The sequence below is a fragment of the Pezoporus wallicus genome, unplaced genomic scaffold (genome assembly GCF_028554395.1).
Source record: "Pezoporus wallicus isolate ANWC-B61680 ecotype Strahan unplaced genomic scaffold, APGP_CSIRO_Pwel_v1 contig_6566, whole genome shotgun sequence".
Classification (NCBI taxonomy): domain Eukaryota; kingdom Metazoa; phylum Chordata; class Aves; order Psittaciformes; family Psittacidae; genus Pezoporus; species Pezoporus wallicus.
This window is the reverse complement of record NW_026638763.1, coordinates 2,956,846-2,977,853: the sequence shown is the minus strand read 5'-3', so window position 1 is coordinate 2,977,853 and position 21,008 is coordinate 2,956,846. Positions and strand designations below refer to the sequence as shown.

Genomic DNA, 21,008 nt, shown 5'->3' with positions numbered 1-21,008 from the left:
TGAGACAGAGCAGCTCAGCAGGGGCAGCAAGGAAGAGCTCCTGTCCCTCATCAAGGCCCTACCTGCATGAGGAGCTACTGCTGCTGAGAGGAGCAGGGCCCGACATGCGCTCCTGGGAATGACCTTCTGCCACCACATGCATACGGCCACCAGCCCCATAGGCCCACCACGGTGCCGATCCCCACAAGACCTCAAAGCCCCCAAGGCCAGCTTCAAGAAGCCCCAAACCCCTACAGAGCCTTCAAGTCCCAAACGACAGCCAAAACAAACTGCACAGGGCTCCCTAAACATCAAATAGTTGATGACATGGCAACCCCAACCACCACAGAGCTCCTGAACACCAAAGGACCAGCCACATTGGGAGCCCTAAACCCCACAGGACCAACCACAAGACCCCCAAAACCTCACAGAACCATCAACATAAACACCACAGAGCTCCCTGAACTCCACAACGTTGGCCTCATCGGAACTTTCAACACCACAGAAACAGCCACACGGGACCCCTAGACACCACAGAGCATTGACATACCACCCCTAAATCCCACACAGCTCCCTAACCACCGCAGAGCCAGCAACGTAGGACCCCAAGTACCACAGGGTCAGCAAACAAACATGTGTTCCTAAACCCTAGAGGTGCAGCAAGGGACCCCTAAATCACTCCCTAAACCCTACAGGACGAGTCGAAAACCGCCTCTAAACCCCGCAGAGGCGGCTGCAAGAGGCCTTTAACCCACACCGGGCTCCCTATCCCCCATACAGCTCCCTCAGCCTTAGGGCGCGACCCGCACCGGCGCCTCAATACGGCGGAGCGCGGGAGCAGCGACGGCGCTTACACCGACACCCGCCGCCTTCCGGGGCGGAGCGCGGGCGGGCCGCAGCGGAGCGAGGCGGATCGGGGCCGGCGGAACCATGATGGCGCAGCGGGCACTTCCGAACCCTTATGCCGACTACGACAAGTCCTTGGCCACCGGCTACTTCGATGCTGCCGGGAGGGTGAGTGTGGCCGCGGTGGGCTGGGGCCGGGAGGTGCCTGCTCCCGCCCGGGCCGCTAAGCCAGGCTGAGGAGCCGGGAGCCAGCCCGGCCCTGAGGTACCCTTGGGGGCTGTCAGGTGAAAGAGCGCCCGGTTGTGCTCCCTGCGGGCATCCCCAGCTGACCAAAACCCCACCCGCCTGATGGTGTTTCCTTCGTATTTAGTAGCTTGGGGGTTTTTATTTCCACAGCTGACCCCCGAATTCACGCAGAGGCTGAATAACAAGATCCGGGAGCTGCTCCAGCACATGGAGAGGGGCCTCAAGTCTGCAGACCCGCAGGACTGCACCGCATACACTGGCTGGGCAGGTAGTGCGGCCGAGCAGATCATGTGGAGCAGGAGCTCTCCAGAGCTGAATTCTAGGTTCAGGCCAAGGCAGATCACAGGGTTTGAATGATCAGCGTAGATACCAGTCAAGAACGGTGCTGCTTCTGTGTGTTTTAAACCATTAGAATAAGAGGCTGACTTTCCCAGGACTCCCTGTTTCTGGAGCGGCTTTGAAGCTGCAGAGACTGTAGCATTGCAGGGCCTTCTCATGGTTAATAGAGTCAAACTTACACAACAGAGAGCAAACATGGGAGCCTTCGAAGGGACTAGTTCCAAATCTGGTCCCAGTGAGGATGATGACAAGTAAACCAGTGCTCCCTGAAGTAGGCAGATGCATGTGGTAGATCATTTAGTCCTTGCACATGGCAGCGGTGAACTTAAGGCCTGAGATGATGTCTGCCTTCTCTGTTTGGACTGAATTTTACCTCATGATGTTGTCTGATGGGCAGGTTGCTGCATTCCTGTTCCTCAGGCAGTGCCCCTCCGCATAGCCAGGGCTAATTCTGCTCCAGTACCTGCTGGAGGGAGCAGAAATGCAAATGTGAGTATAATGAAGGATGGAAGCCTTCCTCACGCTAAGTTCTGTCTGCAAAGCTTCCAGGAGCTTGTTTTTCTCCTGTTCTGCATTTTCAACCTGGCTTTCCTTCCTTGGGAGCATGCCTTGCCTTCCCCTCCCTATTCCTACCACTGGAGCCAGGGAGCATGCACCTTTCACTGATGCCTGATCCTTGGCTAGTGCTGTGTGCTTTGTCAGCTTGCCTGACTTCTGCACCGAGCCAGACTCTAGGGAGGGACTCTGGAGTGCTTGCAGTTAATCCTGTATTATTCTCATGCTTACTGCGAGATTTTTTGCTGCCTTTTTCCTTTGGCAATGCACTGCAATCCTAAAGGACAACTTTCTACATGATGATCTGGGTGTGGCTGGCTTGTGCTTGGATCCTGTGGAACTTGATGCCAACAGTTTGCTTGGCAGAATGGTGTTTGTTGTGTTGGTGCTAAAATAACTGCAGCTCGATGACAGCTTAACAATTTTAGTAAGGTGGACAGACTGAGAGCACTCTAGAGCAGTTCCTAAGAAACGCTAGGATGCTAGTATTAAATTCTAGCGTGGGAGAACACTGTTTTCATCAGTTGCTGCCTGACAGCAGTCTGCTGCTGCCTGTTAATTTATAAGGGTTTTATTTTTCAGTGCTTGCTGATTTTACACTGGGAGGCAGGTTCAGTCCTACAGTCTGTGTGACCCTGCTCTGAGGTCCCCATAGATGGGAAGCACCCCATATGTAAAGATGGTCTGAAGTCACGAGGGTACTACTTGGTATGATGGTAGTCTATCTCTCGCCAGGAGATAAAGGAGGAGGACAATTAGCTGATGTTAGGAGTACTCTGAAAGCCCAGAGGCTGTATTCCTTTCCTTAGGGTGTCTTAAAGAGCTTCATATTGGAAAGTAACTGCAGTTGTTGAAGCAGTGTTTGAGAGCACTGTCAGGATTTCAGCTCACTGTTATTTGGAAGGGAGTTTCTCAAGAAGGATTCTTCTCTTTTCCTCCTAGGGATCATTCCCCATTGGAACACAATCTTCCTACCTTGGCTAATAGGATTAGAAAAAACCCTGTAGGCAGATTTCCTGCAGGTCCCAGCCAGCGAAGGGAAGTTTGCAGATATTACACTGTATCTTTGCCACCCTCCCTTCTTTTCTAATCGTGGCTACATTAATTTATTCAGTGCTGGTTCCTGGAGACAAAATTAATTGGGCCAAGACAGCAGCTTTTCCTTGTAATTGCTTATGTAGAAAAGGCTTGTTGAGTATCTTCTCATGTAAATCATTGCCCAGCAGTCTGAAATCAACCCACACTCTTGTGGCTGCTAATAAGAGAGATTTGAAATATGGCTCTCTCAGCACAAACTCTGCGTGAAATGTAACATACTTGAGTATACTACATTACACCCAGTAATACACAGCATATGCTGGCGTTTTACTTTGGTGCCTGCTTCTTTCCCAACACACTTGATGGAGCCCTGTTCCTCCAGCCAGCATTTGTGTTAGGGAAGCCACGGCTTCTTGGCACGTGAAGTTGGAGCAGAGGGAGGGAAGAATTTATATTTTCAGCTCAGAGGCAGTAAATACACATTTTGGATCAAGATTATCCAGCATACGGCTGAATGCCCTCAAAACAGATTTGAATTGGCTTGTTAGTTTCATTCAGTTCTCCATAGAGACCAAGGTCCATAGGCAGCACGAGGTATGTGGCTGGGTATAGACCAGATTTGGCTGTTATGTTCTGTCTTTTAAGCAGTTTAGCCAGACTGCTGTAAGAGTTTTTGTGGTCTTAATCTGTTTCACTGGTATCAAAGAGTTGACTGAGGGAAGGTAAACTGCCATCAGCTAATCCTGGATCAGAATCAGTTCAAATCCTGGCAGAAGTACAGCTACCTCATCGATTTTCACATGAGGATGCTGAAGAGCACATACTCTGTGTGCTGGTATTTCTTATAGTGCATGGGGCCTTGCACCAAAGACTACCTTGGCTGGAAGCAGAGACAATGAAAAGGGAATGGAAGGCGACTGACTTCACTCCTGTCACCTAGCTGACTGCAGAACCTGGGAAGCTCCCAAGTCCAGTGCCTGCTGGACTGTTGTGTCCTTTTCAGACAATGAGGTGATCTGCCATCTGAAATGGTATATAAGGGTATATATAAGGTATATATTCCCCTTCCTCCACATTATGGCAGTGCCTTGGGAACTTGTTTTCCATGTGAGCATTCCCTTCTCTAGCAGTTGTGGCTTTTGGAGCTTGAGGGCCTCTGAGACTGATGAGTCCACCTGGCCTGCCCCATCCAGAGCTTTTGGCTGACAAGTGGAGACAAGGAACAGGGCTGAGTTACCTTTTGAAAGGGCTATTCAAAAGACACACCAGATGAAATAAAAGCCATTTAAGAATGGATAGAAATCCTGACCAGACCAGTTCAGGAAAGCTTCTGGAAAAAACCCTTTCCTTCATTTTAGTTTAATATCTTTGTTTTCATCTTGGAACCCAGAGAAATTGCATCAACAGAGAGTTCTGTTCAGGAAAACAGAAATCCTCAGACAATCCCTACAGAGTAAGAGCCAGTGAGGCTGCATTTGATGAGAGAGAATAGAGTGCCTTGTGTCACCCACATAAACCACATTGCTGCCAAGTGCTTGGTGAGTTGTTTTTTTGTGACATCTCTGTTTCTGGGCTTAGTATTTGACTGGACAAGGATCAGAGCAATGGGATATAAATTTGAAGTTGGCCTTACTTTCAGAGGGTTGGATCAAATCACCTCCATAGATCCCTTCTAACCTAACATGTTGCAGGGTTCTATGATGAGGTAATGGGTAGTTTTGATTTGGCCTGAGCTGGGGTTTGTTTGTTTGTTCATTTGGTTTTGTTGTTTTTTTTTTTAGTGAAATGCTTCTTCTGCTTTACAAAAGAAGTTTTGTTATGCAGGTTTTAAGGCTGGAGAAGCTGAGGCACCCTAAGGAATGCCCTATGTCCCACGGTGCACTAGAAAAGTAAGCAGTAGTCAAATGCACCTGTGGGTCACCAGACAGTTCTGGACATGGAATAATACAGTTCTCCAGAGATGTCTCATTGTCCCATTCAGCATGGCTTTGGCACGTATTTATAAATACAATATCCCATGTGTCTGCACCAGAAAAGATGTTTCTTCTCCTTTGAGCTGGGCAGTAAAGCTATGCCACCCCCTCTGTAACTTACCCCATGCCTGACTCATTAAAATGACATCAGGCTCCATCACTATGTGCAGAGATGGGTTCCCACTTTTGCTCTCTGTGTTAGACACTGTGCTGTGAGGGTGCTTACTTCCCTGGATCAGTGCAAGATCTCAGAGCTCTTTATTACTGCAGATGGCAGGTTTTGAAATGGTCCAAATTAGGTCAAGAAATCCTCTTATGACAACCTAGTGCCTTTTGTGAAAGGACCACTTTGCAGCTTAGCTTCTAATGGACAAGGAGGCATGTTCAGAACAGCCTAATGGACATATCTGCTGGTGCTGTCAGCAAGGGGACTGCAGTGGTGCTGACACCTCTCACTTTTATCCTCTCTGTTCAGCGTGAAGGGGAAGCTTTGTCTCACTACTGCTGTTCTCCCACCAGCAGAACTGTTTGCAGTGGTAATGCAAGGAAGCTGAGGTGCATCTTTACTGCGCTTTGATCAGCAGAACAGTCATCTGGAGGAGCTACTCTTTCACCCTGCTATAGAGCTTTAGCTCTCAAGCAAGAACTTTTCTGGTACCTCCAGTGATGTCTGCTCTGTTGAAACCAATGTTGAAAGTCAGGGCCATCAGCTCTAGCCAACTGGTGCAGACAAGTCCATTTCTACTATGTAGATTTAAGTCTCCTCCTCTGCCCACCTAAGAAGAAATCTCTAAGGCAAATCACCCCTCTGCATCTACAGTACTCCTCATACAGGATGGCAAGAGATGTTGACTATCCTACTGAAGATGTTAAATAAACAGGTTTTGTGAGAGACACGCAGAACTCATTTTTGCCTCCTCATTCCCTGCAGTGAGCAAGCACCTCAAGCATTAACACTCCAGTGTATTGGCTTCCTGCATACTAGAGGTGACAGTTTCAATCATCAGAGCCCTGCTGAAGGATATGCCAGTAGCACATGTGTTTGCTGCAGTCCTGCACCATCAAGTGATGTCTGATACAGTCTCCTTCATACGTGGCTATGTAGCAGTATTTTGGCTTCATGCACTTCAAGGAGCAAAAAAACCTTGGAAGTCTGGAGAAACTACATAGAAAAAGGTCCAAGAGTAACCAATAAACAGATAAAAGCCCATACATCTTTGGCAGTAGCAGGCCACAGGCAGCCACTGTTCTGCTGGAAGCAACCAGGAGACTCAGAGGTCTCAAAAATAGGTCACTTTTCCAACTGAGACGCTGAACACAGAAATGGAGCAGATCCACTGCTTATCTAGCCACATTTGAATGATGATGCTATGTTTGCGTAGCACTTACTGCATACCAAACACCCCATCAGTCAGAGTGAAGAAGGTATTACTTTAGAGGGATCTGTGGAATAGCTTCTGCAGAACAACACTCTCACTGAGCCAAGTTCATCAGGTGTGGAAAGTCTCTTGTCTCCAAGCTCTGAAATACACTTCCTGTATCTTGGCACACAGGATATAGGAGAATCCCCACCCAGCTGACTGCATTTTGTATTCCTCTACATGTCTAAACATTGTCTCTTCATGCATGGGCCTGCCCTCCCCTACTTTGGGGCTCCTAGTAATAGAGCACGCAGCGGGCTGAAAGCAGCACTGCATTGGGCCTTCTAATCAGCCTGGGTGTATGAATTCCTTCAGGACTGAATTGAGGAAATTTGCTTTAGATTCAGTTTATAAGGCCTTTGGTTTTGAAGTAAAAGGGAAAATGAATGATTTGGGGAAGCAACTTACCCCTTTCATCTTTTAGTATAGGTCAGTGTTTCTTCAGAGCCTTTCCCAAAGATGCTTGGGCCTGGAGGAAAGGGAGGGAGAAACACTATAAAAGAGGAGAGGCAAAAGAAGGCAGAGGAAAACAATGCTGAGACATTGACTTTCTAAGAATTCAGTTCTGGAAGTGGTCTTAGTGTGGTAGTTACATATGTAATAAGGGTGGTACGATGGCAGTGGGAATAGAAGCTACTTACAAAGCACAAAGTTGTATATTAAAGCAGGTAAGTCAAGAGTGCACATTGTGCTCAGACAGCTCTCAGGCCTGTTAAAGTCTAGAAGCTGTGCTAGCTGCTAAATAAATCATCTGCAAGCTGGAAGAGGAGGGTTCCCCTTTAAAGATGGGCTTCATATGCACATCCTTATGCACTTGAGTGATGGCACCGTACGTCTGAGCTCTCTCTAGAAATACTAACCTAACACTGAACTGCTTAGAGAGAGGACAAGGTTATTAGCTTCAGCAGGAAATAGAAACTTGCCCTTAATATACACGTGGAATTGAATTGTCTATAGCATGAGCCTTTGGAGATTACCCATGCAAAATGAGAAAACAACCTACATTTAAAATTGTTCTCAGTACCATGGAAATTAATTTTGCAGCATCTTGTCCCCATTTACCTTACCTCAGCAAAGTCTGCAGAGATGGGCTGTATTAATTTAGGCTTAAATGCAGGAGCTGAAGTGTCTTAGAAATGGATGCTGGTAAAAGGAGAAATAAGCTTTTCTCAAAGTAATGTAGGCCAATAGCTTTCTTCTGTGCGTGTCTGAGGATACCTTCCAGATCTGAAGGATGGTTCAAATGTGGCAGACCCTTCAGACACAGACTAAGGACTCCTCAGTCACCTACTAAAAGCTTCAAGAGCTGGCTGCAGACAGGCAAAGGACAGCAACTGATGTAGCAGAGTTGTTTCTGTATCGGGCCAGCCCATTGAAAACCTCCAGGGAGAGCCACACAGCCTTTTCCAGCATTCCAGGTAGCTATTCATGTTTCACCCAAGGGCTGGTTGCATGAATGATGTACCACAGAGGAGAGTCAAGCAGCCCTGACTTTTGTAGGGCACACCAGTCCTTGGTGTAGGGCTTGGGACCTGCTCAGCAGCAGGGGGTAATGTCCACAGAGCTGTAACAACCTTACTGGTGCTTCCCAGTGGGAGTGAGGTGGTGGGGAAAAGCCAAGTCTTATGGGTGCTGCTCCCAAGTGCTGATGATGTGTCACTTCTTGTAAAATCCAGTCCAGGCTAAGAGACCCAGCCCTGTACCTCATGGCCTGGCAAAAAATAAAGGATAATAACAATCCAGTTCTACTCTGCCACAAGTACTGTCCTGCCCAGAGATGATTCTTTCTTTACCCTCCACTGTTTAGCAACAGTCGCAGGTACAGTTGATAGATTTAGGTGGGTTTGTTGAGATCTTATCTTTTGCTCCTTGCTGAATTGTGTTTAACCTGTGTATCAGAAGCTCTGCTGTCCTCCAGGATCAGCACTGACCAGTGATCAGATCCTCCTGGGTCACACACACTGCTGATTGTCTTGACCTGCAGTCCACTCATAAGCAGCATCAAGTACAAGGAGGTCACAAAGCAGGAAAAGAAGCTGTGGATGGTGCAGCTATGGGTTATGCCCCTGGATGTGCTCAAGAAACCTGTCTAGAAGGCTTATGCCCTAGATGAGGCTGGGCTTTTAGGTTCAACAGCCAGGACAGAGAGCAAGGAAGGTAAACTTTTCTGGCGAGTGCAACCTTTATGTTCCTTTTGCAGGCATTGCTGTGCTGTATTTGCACCTCTATGATGTGTATGGAGACCCAGCCTACCTTCAAGCTGCCCATGAGTATGTAAAGAAGAGCCTGAGCTGTCTGACAAGACGATCCATCACATTCTTGTGTGGAGATGCCGGGCCCCTGGCAGTAGCTGCTGTTGTCTACCACAAACTGCAGAACCAGAAGCAGTCAGAGGACTGTATCACTCGGTAAAAAGCTTGGTTATGTCTTGGACCTAGTGTTCCTCTTGCTCATAGAGCTGGTCTGGGCTTGTACCGGGCACTCTCTGCCAAGCCTGGATAAGTTTTTTGTAACCTTATGAGTGGGATAATCCAGTAACACAAACTAGTTGTGCCCTAGGGAAAGAGCTAGCTCAAGGACAGACGTGCTTGCCTGGCAGCCTGCAGGCTGGGGAGCAAGTTCAGCTGCTATTGCTATCTTAAAAATAGTTCCGATCAACACAGGAAGACAAAAATGCCTGAATTAAACCCCAGAAGGTGAGGTTTGATGTATTTTCAGAACCCTTCAATTTAGCTTTGCAGCTATTCTGATGAAGAGGAGGAAAGTGGTCGGATTATTAGATAAATTTTGTCACTTGCTTCCACTTGCTATTTGTTAGTTGACTTTGACTTAAACCTAAGATTGACAGCATCCTTTCAACTGCTGAATGCAGCTGGTTATGATTCATTTCTTTCTATTTCCTGCCTTTCCTCAACTATTTTCAAATGTATTTTTGTTGGGTACTTAAGACAAAAAAAGGACAAATAAAGCAGTCCTACAGTCAGATCAGCATGTGGCAGAGGAAGGAAGAAAGTAAAGGAGATGCAGTTGCAAGCTTTTCTTGCTTAAGGGAGATCAGCTTTAAGAATGTGAGAAACAGCCCTGTAAAGAGTTTCCATTTACCTGTGGTCAGCACAAAACCAAGACAAAACCCCTGACGATTCAGAACACACTGAGTGCCCTTAAACAGCCATGAGCAAGTGATGCATAGTAGCAATTAAAGAAAGCCATGGGTGGGAATCAGGTGCCTGTATGGTTTGAACACCCTTTAATGCCCTGGTTTACATGGATACGGTCAGTCTGAGGACAGAACTCTCCTCTTTGTCCTTGAAATAATCTATGGTTCAGGTTTTGCTTAATCCCATAGTGAGTAGTGTGACTCACTATGATTAAATGCTAACAAAAAAGGATCTAATCCGTCAAATAGTACTGGTCAGTTGTGCTCAATGCATAAGCCCCAAGTTGTGAAAAATCCCTAATTCTTGCTGTAGCAGCTCTCCCTTCTGTATCTGTATCCCTTCTGCCTACAGTTAGTTCTGTGGAAGAATGGAAACTCATGATTAGTTCTGCACTGCCACCTAATGGCACGATGAAGGCAGAGCCTTGGAAATTGGTTTCTTCATGCATTTTGAAGGGAGGCAGTAAGACGAGCGTGGCTTTCTCACAGGAGCAGTTAGACTGTCCTTGTGTGCTACCAATTCCCAGAGCAGTTAACCTGACCATGCTACCTTTAAAAAGAGAGGATTTTGTTGAGAAATAGCGCCTTTAATCACAACTCTTAAATGGGTTTGGAGGATGCTGTTTAGTTACAGAACAGTTGCTAAGTTATGCAGTGCAGGTGCATAGAAAGTTCCCCTCCATTGCAGCTGGGGAGAAGGAAGGCCTCTCTCCATTTTATTGTCTTTTAAAGCACCTCATCTTTACAGAGCCCGAGGAGAGAATCGATCAGCCAGGTTTTACCTGCAGTGGAATAGACAGAAGCTTGTTTTTCCTTAGCTCCTTGCTCTTGCCTAAATAAGTTCATGACCAACAAATGTGTTTTCATGCTCTGGAGACTAGTGCTTCAGGGCAGCCCATTTTCCAAGAGCCTGTGAAAATCTTAGCCATGGTCCAGGAGTCCTCTTTTCCCACCAGTCTTACACCAATTCAGAAGGTCAAAGGTTTGCTTTTAGAGCTGGTGGATACAAATATCCCATCCTGCTCTACAGCTGCCTCGCTTGCCCTGGGGCCAGAAACTAGTGATTTTTGACAGTTGAGGCAATATGTGAGCAGGAGTGGCTCTTCCTTTCAGGGACCTTGATTTACCCCCTCACACCTGAGAAATGCATTGTGCATGCAGTCAGTCCAGCAGCATCCCAGGCGTCTCTTGCTGCACGCATGCCGTGCAGCCCTGCGCCACATTTCAAACCCAGAAATCACTGGCAGGCTTCCTCCCCTGATGATACTGCCTGAAAAAGCAGCTAGAGTTAGAAGCAGTAACACATATGGAGCAAGGACGGTAGCTCCAGATCTCCCCACAAAATGATCTCACATCCAGACCTCAGAAAATCCCTACTGCGGGTATTACTGTTTATCCACCCATCCATTCCTTCTGTTGCACCTGACATCTTCCTGACATCTCAGAGCTGAACAACATCACCAGCCAGAAGAGAGTCCATCTGTTGAAACACTATTCCTCCTTGGAAACTTCATCTGCTTTCCTCGGACTTGGGGGCAGGGCACATGAGGAGGTAGCAGGGCTTTCCTTGCAGGCCACACAGCTGAGAGAGGGACCTTGTGCTTACTCCTCCTAGTCTTGGATGTAAAATCTGTCTCTTAGGTTTAATCCATGAGAAATCTCCTGCATGGAGCAGTACACGTCTCAAGTGATACAGGAGGAGACGAGGCCCATCCACTCTGGGACATTGCTTTCTCCTTCAATATCCCTGCTCACTTTGAGTCCATTGCCAAGGGAAAGTTTCCTGCTGTGGGGAGTCACAGCCCAGCATCCTCTCTCTGCTCTGAGGGTACTCTGGATGTTTAGTTGCTTCTTTCCTTTGCAACAACCCCCTCGGTGTGGGGTTGTACCACAGTCACAGCCCACAGCACTCACTGCTAGGCTGTCCTCACTACTGCTCAGCTCTTCCTAGAGACAATTGCTTACATGTACCACAGAGGCTTGATGTTAAACATCATTTTCAGCTGCTTCTCCCCACCTCTTACCTAGTTGTTTAGCTCATGGAGACACCTATTTCTCCACTGACAGTAGAGCCCTATTTGCAGGCATGGAGAGAAAGGTGCTTTCCTATCAGGATTTATAAGCACAAGAGGTGAGAGTTTTCCCACATCCTGTCAGCACTAGTTTGACTTTTTAGCATTCCTCAAACAGCCAAGTTAAACAGATAGCAGTTTTACTTGAAAACAGTCATTTTTGGCTGAGGGTCTGCCTTGTCAACAGCACCATAGGGAGGTAATTCATGCTGAATTGAGCAGTCAGCAGCTGTATGCTGAACGTTTCCTATAGCCCAGGTTTCCCCACAAGTAACCAAGCACATAGTATGAGTACATTGTAAAATCTGTGCAGAATAAAGCAATAAGCCAAACAAAAAGCAGAGCGGAAGGAGGGATTTCACACCTTGCGTAGGTGGAAGGCTGAGACCCAGAGACGGGACTGACACCTCCCAGGGTGTGGGCAGCATGAAGGAACAAACCATGGTCTTGAGCTCCAGTCTCACTGCTTAGTTAAGTGGCTTTGAGTGGCCTCTAATCTCTCCCATGTGAATTTATCTTTGCAGTTTGCTCCACCTTCACAAGCTTGACCCCCGAGTGCCAGATGAGCTGCTGTACGGGCGCATGGGCTATCTCTATGCACTGATGTTTGTGAACAAGCACTTCGGAGAGGAAAAGATCCCTCAGAGTCATATTCAGCAGGTACTATGGCTTCCTCTGACTTTTTAGCTGTCCCTTCCTATGCAGCTCATCTTTGGGCAGGTAAAAGTCGATGCTAGATGTAGAGAACGGTGGCAACAAGGGTATATAGCACACCATGGTATTCCTGCTGCTCTTCCAAAGGGATAAAGCACCACCACCCCCCCATCCATATAAATCCCTAGGCCATACACTTAACTCCCTCACCCACACTCTTCCCTCTGCTTGGGCAGCAAACCAACTCTGTTGTTGTGGTCGGGATACTGACTGTGCTGTGTCCAAGGCAGCAGCATTTCCCTCACCTGCACCTGTTCCCATCCACAGGTCTGTGAAGCTGTTGTTGCCTCAGGAGAGAGCTTGGCCAAAAGGAGGAACTTCACAGCAAAGAGCCCACTGATGTATGAGTGGTACCAGGAGTACTATGTAGGAGCAGCCCATGGCTTGGCTGGGATTTACTACTATCTGATGCAGGTAAAAGGCACTGGAGCGGAGGGGCGTAGAGAAATGTGACCTGCATTATACCAGCAGAGATTGTGTTCATCATAGGGATGTGGGAAATGCCTTTGTTTCCAAATCAGGGCCTGTATCTAGGGTGGTAATTCCCCTCTGTGGGTCGCTGTGCATAAATTTACAGTGCTTAAGCTCTTAGAAGAACAACAGCAATAAATAACATTGCATTTTCAAAGCATTAAGAGCACCCACTGAGCAAGGCAGATGATCTTAGCGTAGCAATGTTCATCGAAATAGGTGAGATCTTTTATTAGACCCAAGTCTCACAGCAGGTGGAAAATATGCCACCAGGTTTCAAGTACTTTGCTTCAGGGCCCTCAAAGTTCAAGCCCATACACAGGATAAGCAGAGTTCCTGTGAATATAACCCCCTCACATGACTCAGAGAGGAAGGAGTGGTTGGTGGTGCTTAAACAGAAGGAGATTTGACAAGAGGCGGATGCAAGCTGTACAGAAGAGCTAGTTGGGAACAGGGAAGGCAGCAATACACTGTGAGCTCAAATGTGCACCAAGTCCCTGCACTTGTTCCCAGGCTGATGTTTTAAATCATTGTAAGTCTCCCATAAAATACTGCATGGGCTTCACACTTCTCAGCTGTATGATGTACAGGGAACCAGGATCAGCCAAGCAGGATGCACAGAAAGCCTTGGGGGAAGCAAACACAGGAAATAATGGAGAGGACAGCATTGAACTTTTATCTGTAATAGTTTTACAGCACAAGTATTGATGTTTAACTTTCAAGTTTTCAACCTGGGAACAGTGTGATCCTTAGATTGGAGTGCTCAGTGCAGCCTGCAGTGGGAAATTAAGCTGCACAGATTGCATATGCAGCAGTGTCATTAGAAGAGGACACTGAAGTCACTCCCTTGCTTCCATCTGAGGTCAGCAGTGAAGTTACCCCCTTGCTTAAAGCTCACTCATTTCCAACCCCTGTCACAGTCAGGAACACCTTCCACTAGAGCAGGTTGCTCCAAGCCCTGTCCAACCTGGCCTTGAACACTGCCAGGGATGAGGCAGCCATAGCTTCTCTGCGCCTCGGCACCTTCACAGGGAAGAGCTTCTGCCTAAGAGCTCGTCTCAATCTCCCCTCTAGCAGGTTAAAGCCATTCCCCTTGTCCCTACAGGCCTTTGTAAAAGGATGCCCTTCTATTCATACTTAATTCTGATTTTAGACAGTTTTTGTCTTTACTCCAAGTGTGGGTACCTGAAACTATTCAGGAGAAGCAGCAGCAAGCACCCTTCCTTAGAGGGCTAGATTACATGCCAGGGCAGTCTTTGTCTCTGAGGGTGCAAGCATATGACTGGAGATAAGTCTTTTCAGAAGGGCAGAGCAGCCTCAGGCCAAGTGAGTATTTGTGATGTGTGAAAGCCTGAACGAAAAAGGTGCTTCATTTACAAGGAGCAAGAGGGGACCATGACCACAATTGGTTTTGTTTCTGCCTTTCATGAAGATCTTGGGCCTCTTGGAGATAGAGAGAACAGTAATTCTGCCTGATTTAATGCTTTCTGTCTCTTAGCCTGGCCTTGGAGTAAGTCAAGTAAAACTGCACAACACAGTAAAACCCAGCGTGGACTACGTCTGCCAGCTCAAGTTCCCATCTGGCAATTACCCTCCCTGCATCAATGACACCAGAGACCTACTCGTGCACTGGTGCCACGGAGCACCAGGTGTTATCTACATGCTTCTCCAGGCCTACAAGGTACCGGAAATCTTGCAGAGACCCTTTAGGAATCCCTAAATGTCAAACTCCATCATGGAGAAAGCTCTGTTGAGACCCTGCCTGCCTGAGAGTAGGATTGCTGGTTAAAATGAAATCATCCCATGGGGACCACTGGCTGATAGAGAAATCAGTCTCTTAAAATTATATCTGAAAATGGCCATCAGCTGCATGGGGTGTCCTGTTGCAGCTGACTGGTGACAATAGTGTGCAAAGTAATGATCACACAGCCCCATTCATCATATCAAAACCATCCTCCTTTAAAGTAGAGAGCAAAGTCATAGCATTAAGACTTCAGAAGGAGAGCGACCAATTAACCCAAGCCTCCCCATCACACAGGGATGCTCTTTGTATAGAGGAGATTGCCTCAGTAAGGGGGAATATTTCTTGTCTCTACAGGTCTTTGGGGAACAGCAGTACCTAAATGATGCCCTGCAGTGTGCAGAAGTCATCTGGCAGTATGGGTTACTGAAGAAAGGTTATGGACTGTGCCATGGCACAGCTGGCAATGCTTACAGCTTCCTGGCACTGTATAACCTCACTCAGAACATGAAATACCTTTACAGGGCCTGCAAGGTAAGAGCCTGTGTGAGAAAGGGAGAGGGGATCATTCTCTTCTACCTTTTACATCACTGCCATTGCCTTTGAAATCCGATTTCTAGTGTGGCAGAGATGCAGCTCAGATCTGAGCAGCTCCACCAGAGTAGTCCTTCAGCAGCACAGTCACTGTCTGACAGCCTGTAGAGCAGGAACATCCTGCAGAAGCCTTGCTCTGGAAGGAATAATGTGAGGATGAAGGTGGTATTGTAAGATCTGTTGTTAACAAAACCTGAACACCTTTTGTTCCTCTTTCCTCAGTTTGCAGAGTGGTGTTTAAGCTATGGCCAGCATGGGTGCCGGACTCCAGACACTCCATTCTCTCTCTTTGAAGGTAACCTTCATCTCTAGGCTTGTGTTTTGCTCCTGGGTCTGAGCCAGTACAGCACCAAAGAAACCCAAATACATGCTCCACTGAAGTGTTTGCAAAAGTCAGTATAGAAGATGGGGAGGAAATTGTATTCCCTGTTCTTACCCTTTTTCCCAGAAGCAGTCTGCTTTCAGCACAGGCTGTCTTAGCTGGAGCATCTTGTCCTCTCTGGCCTCTTGTACAAATCCTGCACGCAGGTGTCAAGGGGAATTCCGTAATGGGTACAGGCCAAAGCCTGCCTTATAGTAATCTGTATCCTGGTTTCTTGGACAGCCTCTTTTCCATGCATTTTTAAGGATTAAAATCCTTCATGAGCTTTCCAGTGCCATTCCAAAGGTGAGTGAGTAACAAATGGGGCTGCTTTTATAAGACTCATTGGTTCCTATTGGCACCTTATGGCTCCTGCTAACAGTTCCCCCCAAAATCCACCATCACCTGGTATTGCTGAAAGAGCAGGTTCCTCAGCTAACAGGGATCTCCCTGCCTTTGCCACAGGCCAAGGAACAAGGGCAGTTACCTCAGCAGGGACCTGAGGCAGCAATGTCACAGGGTCCAAAGTTTTGCATAGACAGTCGTATTGTTAAACCTGTGGGTAAGTAAAGCAGGAGGGGGGGAAGATCCATCAGGTGCTTTCCAACATCTGATGAACTTCAAGATGCTTCCCCACTGGCATACCTAAATTGTTTGTGAAACTTCAGACCTCGGAAGTCATTTAGGACCATCTGAAAACATCTTTCTTTCTTCTGTCTTTATGACCCATTCAGCCCCTGATAGGAAGGGTGCCCATGGGGAATCTCTCTGAAGCACGTTGTGTTTTCTGACCCTCAGGAATGGCTGGAACGATTTATTTCCTTGCTGACCTGCTGGTGCCAACCAAGGCCAAGTTCCCTGCATTTGAACTCTAAATCTGAGCTTGGCAGTTTCATGCCTGAATCCGTCTGCACTTGGAAATGCAGTTTGGATCCGCTTTCTCCTTCCGAAGTCATTGTTGTTCACCTAACTGAAGGGAAACCCATCCTCCTGAGGGCATGCTGAGTTCTCTAATACTTCTAGTCATCTCATTGCATTGTTTCCATTTAAAAGACAGAATGCAGGTTTGGCTGGTGTCTTAAAAACACAGGGCTGCAGGTGGGAGCAGGGAGAAGATACACAGTATTCTGTTGGCTAGAGTGTTCTGCTGTTTTTTGTATCCCATTTCCTGTATCCTGTTTCCTGGGTGAAAGTTTTCTATTGAATGCATCTTTCGCTGTTTATTATTTTGTGCTGACAAATACTAGCAGGGATTTGGTTGCCTTTGGAAAACAAAAGATGAAAAACTGGGACTATTGGCCTGCAAGTTGCTTGTAAGAGTTTCCTGCCTGAACACCCAGGGAACAGGCAGTTCAGTATCTGGGCTGCTCCACATAAAGCAAATGTGATGGGCTGTGGAGAGTTTGTATATGTTTTTTAAACATCAAATTGCAAGTGGCACAGCTGGGTCTGTCCTGAATTTCCACTTACCTGCTTTAAAGACAAAGGCTATGTATAACTTCTGTGCACTTTTTCCCAGTGACAGACAAATAATCCACTGGCTTTTGTGCCTATTTGCCATGTTACGCTAAACCTTGCAAAAGGCCATTGATCATCTAATGGTAAACTCCAAAAGTGAGCTAAGCATGCTTGCTGGTGTGGTCTCTTCTGCTTAGCTTTGAAGGTTTCTTATGAAGTCTTTTGTTACAGTTGTATATGAATATGATGGGTGAGAGGTGGTTCCAGGCCCACCAGCAGCAGCATGGGAAAAGCAACGTATTCCACTGAGTTCTGCCACCTTTAACCTATTCCCTGTATGGATGTTGTTTACATGCTTTTATAAGCTTTTCTGAACCTGGATAATTTGAATCACTTGTTTGCCTTGTTACTGCTTCTTGTAGTTTGATATGCAACCACACATCTACCCACCTGGAACATCTGCTCTAGGTTAAATAGGTTTGACCCATTGAGCAGATCAGATACTTGCAAGGGACTTGATCCTGTAAAGGACATTCTTAGCACTGAGCATAAGCTAAGCACTGAGCACAGTGAAAAAGCTACTGATGCAGCCATAGTGCTTGATGCTGTTTGAGAGCAGCTCCTCAGCCTGCACAAGCAGCCTCCAAGCCAGCACTCCTGCACCAGTGACAGTGAAGCAGAAGGACCAAACCTGCCACACTAACACAGCTAGCTCCCATGTGCTTGAATGCAAGGTAGCCTAGCCACAGCATAGGCAGACCCTCAAGAACCTCCTGGATGGGCTGCTCCAGCAAAGAGTAGAAACCATTCCTGGAAGGCTACTTGTTTCCTCAAAACCCAGCCTCCTGCTGCCATCACATGTTTCTCAAAGTTCATCCAAAGACGGCCTGAAATGCAGAGAAGCTCTATCTGCTTTGGGCTGGGCATCCCTGTTGGAAGCCTCAAGCTCGTGCAAACCTTTCCCTGTCATTCACAGAGCCTAAACAACACAGGGAGGTGACTGGAAAGGAGGAAGCACAGCCCTGAGGGCAGGATTTGGCTAATCAGACAGTTTGGGGGTAGGATCCTGCAGGACATGAGGTCTGCTGTCAGTTACCTTCCGGCTTGGCTGGTGTGATGGCAGTGCAGGACACTGCTCTGAGCCTGGGTTTCTTCTGGGCACTGCTGCTGCAAAGGAAATAGTTCCTGCAGCCTGGTGCCATGGCAGCATCAAGTCCCAGGGTTGGTACACTGATGGTCAGGGGATCATCAGGGTCCATGCGTATTGGTGTACAAGTGTTTTGTGGAGCACTGTTTAATAAAAACACCAAAACTACTGAACTTTGTGTTATTTTTACCCCCAGCTTTATGATGAGGATTCATGTCCAAAGAGATCAAGAGATGCCACAATAGCTGCTCTGGGGGCTCACTGGCCTCCCACCCACCCTGAGTGTGAAGAGTATTTCACATTTTTCCCTGTGTCCCAGCACGTGCAGTTGATTTGTTGCAAGAGATTTTATGTTTAAATAAGTTTTTTCTTACAGGGAAGAACAACTCAGGTTTCTCATGTTCCTGCCCAGAATGCCTGAGCCCCTTTGCCACAGTGTCCCCTGCATCAAAAAAGCCTGAATGGAAAACCTATACCCAGACCAGGAAATCTAAACCCCAAGAGTTACAACATTGTGAAGTGACTGAAGACAAAACCCAGTAGAGGAGGAGGCAGCATATCTGCCCAAAATAAGCATCTGAGGAAGGATACATTTACAGAATCAATCAGGTTGGAAAAGCCCTTTAAGCTCATCCAGTCCAACTGTTCCCCAGTACTGCCAAAGCCACCACTAACCCATGGCACTGAGGGGGTCATCCACATGGTTTGTCAACATGCTGGGACACAGCTGGGCTGGCCCCTAGCAGGAACACTGGGTCCTGGTGGCCTCTGGAAAGGGCTGGGTGGACCCAGCAGGTAGCAATGCAGCTCGGCAGCAGGAGCCACCCAGCCACTGCCAAGCACCCCTGGCAGCTAAATCCCACCTGAGAGTTGTCGTTCAGCTCTTGGGTAGCCCTGGGAATGTCATTCAAACCAGACAGCACACACAGGTGAGGCTGTACTGGAATACTGCGTGGGATGACAGAGATGGGAGAAACGTGGACACCTCTCAAAAGTGCATAGCCTCTTAAGTGAGTCCTATGTCCTTAGAGCAGGTTCCCACCATCACGGTACAACCCAATGGCACAACTGACCTTTGAAAGCAGACGATGAAGGTCTCTGTGTCAGGCACAAGGCACAGCTGCTCTGAGAGCCAAAGAGGACCGTCACATCTTGGCATCCCACAGGATTTTTGCTGTTTCAGAATCAAAACCACTTCCTCAAAAGCTGTTGGGGAAAAGCAGAACAAAGGCTCTCATTACAGCTGCAGCTTTGAGACAAAGCTTGCTATTGCCTCACCCACAAAGCTTTGTGTTCCCAAGTGTTGGTTTCACTCCCAGCATAGTGGTCCCTACTGTTTCCTCCTGCAGCAGATCTGCCTGAACACACTTCTGGTTTTACCTCTCTCCTCAACCCCTTCACCCACTCGTTTCTGTCTCCATGCTGCCCTTTTTGGGGAAAAGGGTGGTGGATTTTACACAGCACAAATCCAGTGTACAGCACAACAGCAAGTGGAAGGCAAAACGCCATGCGGGAGGAAGGCAGAACCAGTTTAGCACAAGGAAACCTGTGCCCTCCCTGCATATCTCACAGGGAGCAAGCGTCTGAACACAGCCCAGGACCACCCGAGGGCGGTATTTGGGCCATCTAGATGCTAAGAGTTGCCAGCAGAAAGGGGAGAAGAGGATTAAGTTATTTTTCACAATGCCCTCAACTCCACAGGCACAAGAGGCATCTCGTTCTGCCCTTCTCTGTGCTGGATGGGACACCTTCATGCTCAGACACTGAGCATTCCCTCTGCTTCTCCCGGAGGGTGAAAGATGGCAAATCTAGCCAGAAAGTACAACAGATCCTGTAATGGACAGCCACCCTTGAAGCCTGTGGATGGCAGTACACTGCTCTGCTTCCTTCCAGCCAGTGATGGAGAAGGCACAGAGGCAGCACCAAAACCAACTTGAAAGCCTTAGGAAGGGAATGTGGGGAGCCATTTAGCTCCATCTCCTCATAGCTGGGGCATTTCTTGCTGGCAGGACACGTGTCAGGCAGCCCTTGTGAAAAGCTCATTCTGCAGCCAGTTTGCTGCAGCGTTTGCAGTGATCTCGGGCAGTAACTGAATCCACTGGTAGTACTTCACCATCCCTAAATCCCATTGGAGCCGGGCCCAAAAATAGTTACTGTGGAGCATGCAGCTGCATGCAGGGTGGGAGCAAATGTTCCACATAACGGCTGTTGGCTCTGATCAGCTTGAGGAGTCAATCATATTTCCACCATTTGGCTGAGTTCTATTATAATTATTCCTCCTTAAGGATAGTCCTCACTAGTGCAGGGGAGACCCCAGTAGTGCCAAACAGCTTCCTTGCAGGGGATACCCAATGTACCCCTTAAGGTGCAGAGGTACTCCCTATTCTCAGAAGCTTTTTGGAGCTGTTTTGTAGCACTTTGCTCTGTCACTGAGGTGCTCCTCTTCCATGCTGATGCTCCCAGTAGTAAACAGGAAGGGATCAATCTGATCATTACAAGTGGCTGGGAAAATTAAGAGAGAGAAACCTCAGAAGACAAAGTCTAAGAGACTGCAAGAGGGTCACCATGAAACATAAGCTTTGGATGAGAGCGCCTCTTATATCCAGGGATACCCTTATCAGGAATTCATAGTTCATTTATCCCCGTGGGAAAGAGGACAAACCCCATCTGGGTGCAGCTTCAGTGGGTTGCAGTTAGGTGAAAGCCACACCAAGGTACAGCCCAGCAGCTCCAGAACAGGGCTCACCACCCACCAGACTGCAGTGCTGAGTGTTTAAAAGCCTGACAAATTGACGTGCAGGAAGCTGGGCTCTGGACCAGAAGTGGGAAGTTGCCAGTGGAAGCATTTGGGAAGCCCTGGTGATTCATCACCACAGAGGATGGATAAATTCCAGGG

The 21,008-nt window shown here is 47.6% G+C and overlaps 1 protein-coding gene and 1 long non-coding RNA gene across 2 annotated transcripts in view; one reads left to right on the top strand and one right to left on the bottom strand.

Annotated features, from left to right (window-relative positions):
* Positions 1 to 828: 828 nt before the first annotated feature.
* On the top strand, positions 829 to 18,280 carry LANCL1 (LanC like glutathione S-transferase 1). The gene is made up of 9 exons (XM_057412304.1): positions 829 to 993; positions 1,222 to 1,339; positions 8,598 to 8,805; positions 12,151 to 12,286; positions 12,608 to 12,754; positions 14,310 to 14,492; positions 14,910 to 15,086; positions 15,369 to 15,441; positions 16,306 to 18,280. The coding sequence occupies exons 1-9, from the start codon at positions 910 to 912 to the stop codon at positions 16,380 to 16,382; spliced, it is 1,203 nt and encodes a 400-aa protein (XP_057268287.1). The 5' UTR covers positions 829 to 909; the 3' UTR covers positions 16,383 to 18,280.
* A 904-nt stretch (positions 18,281 to 19,184) lies between these two features.
* Positions 19,185 to 21,008, bottom strand: part of LOC130600727 (uncharacterized) — a 41,967-nt gene continuing 40,143 nt past the window's right edge. The window contains exon 3 of the long non-coding RNA XR_008972520.1: positions 19,185 to 19,318. This is a non-coding gene — a long non-coding RNA (uncharacterized LOC130600727). The remainder of the gene's footprint in view (positions 19,319 to 21,008) is intronic.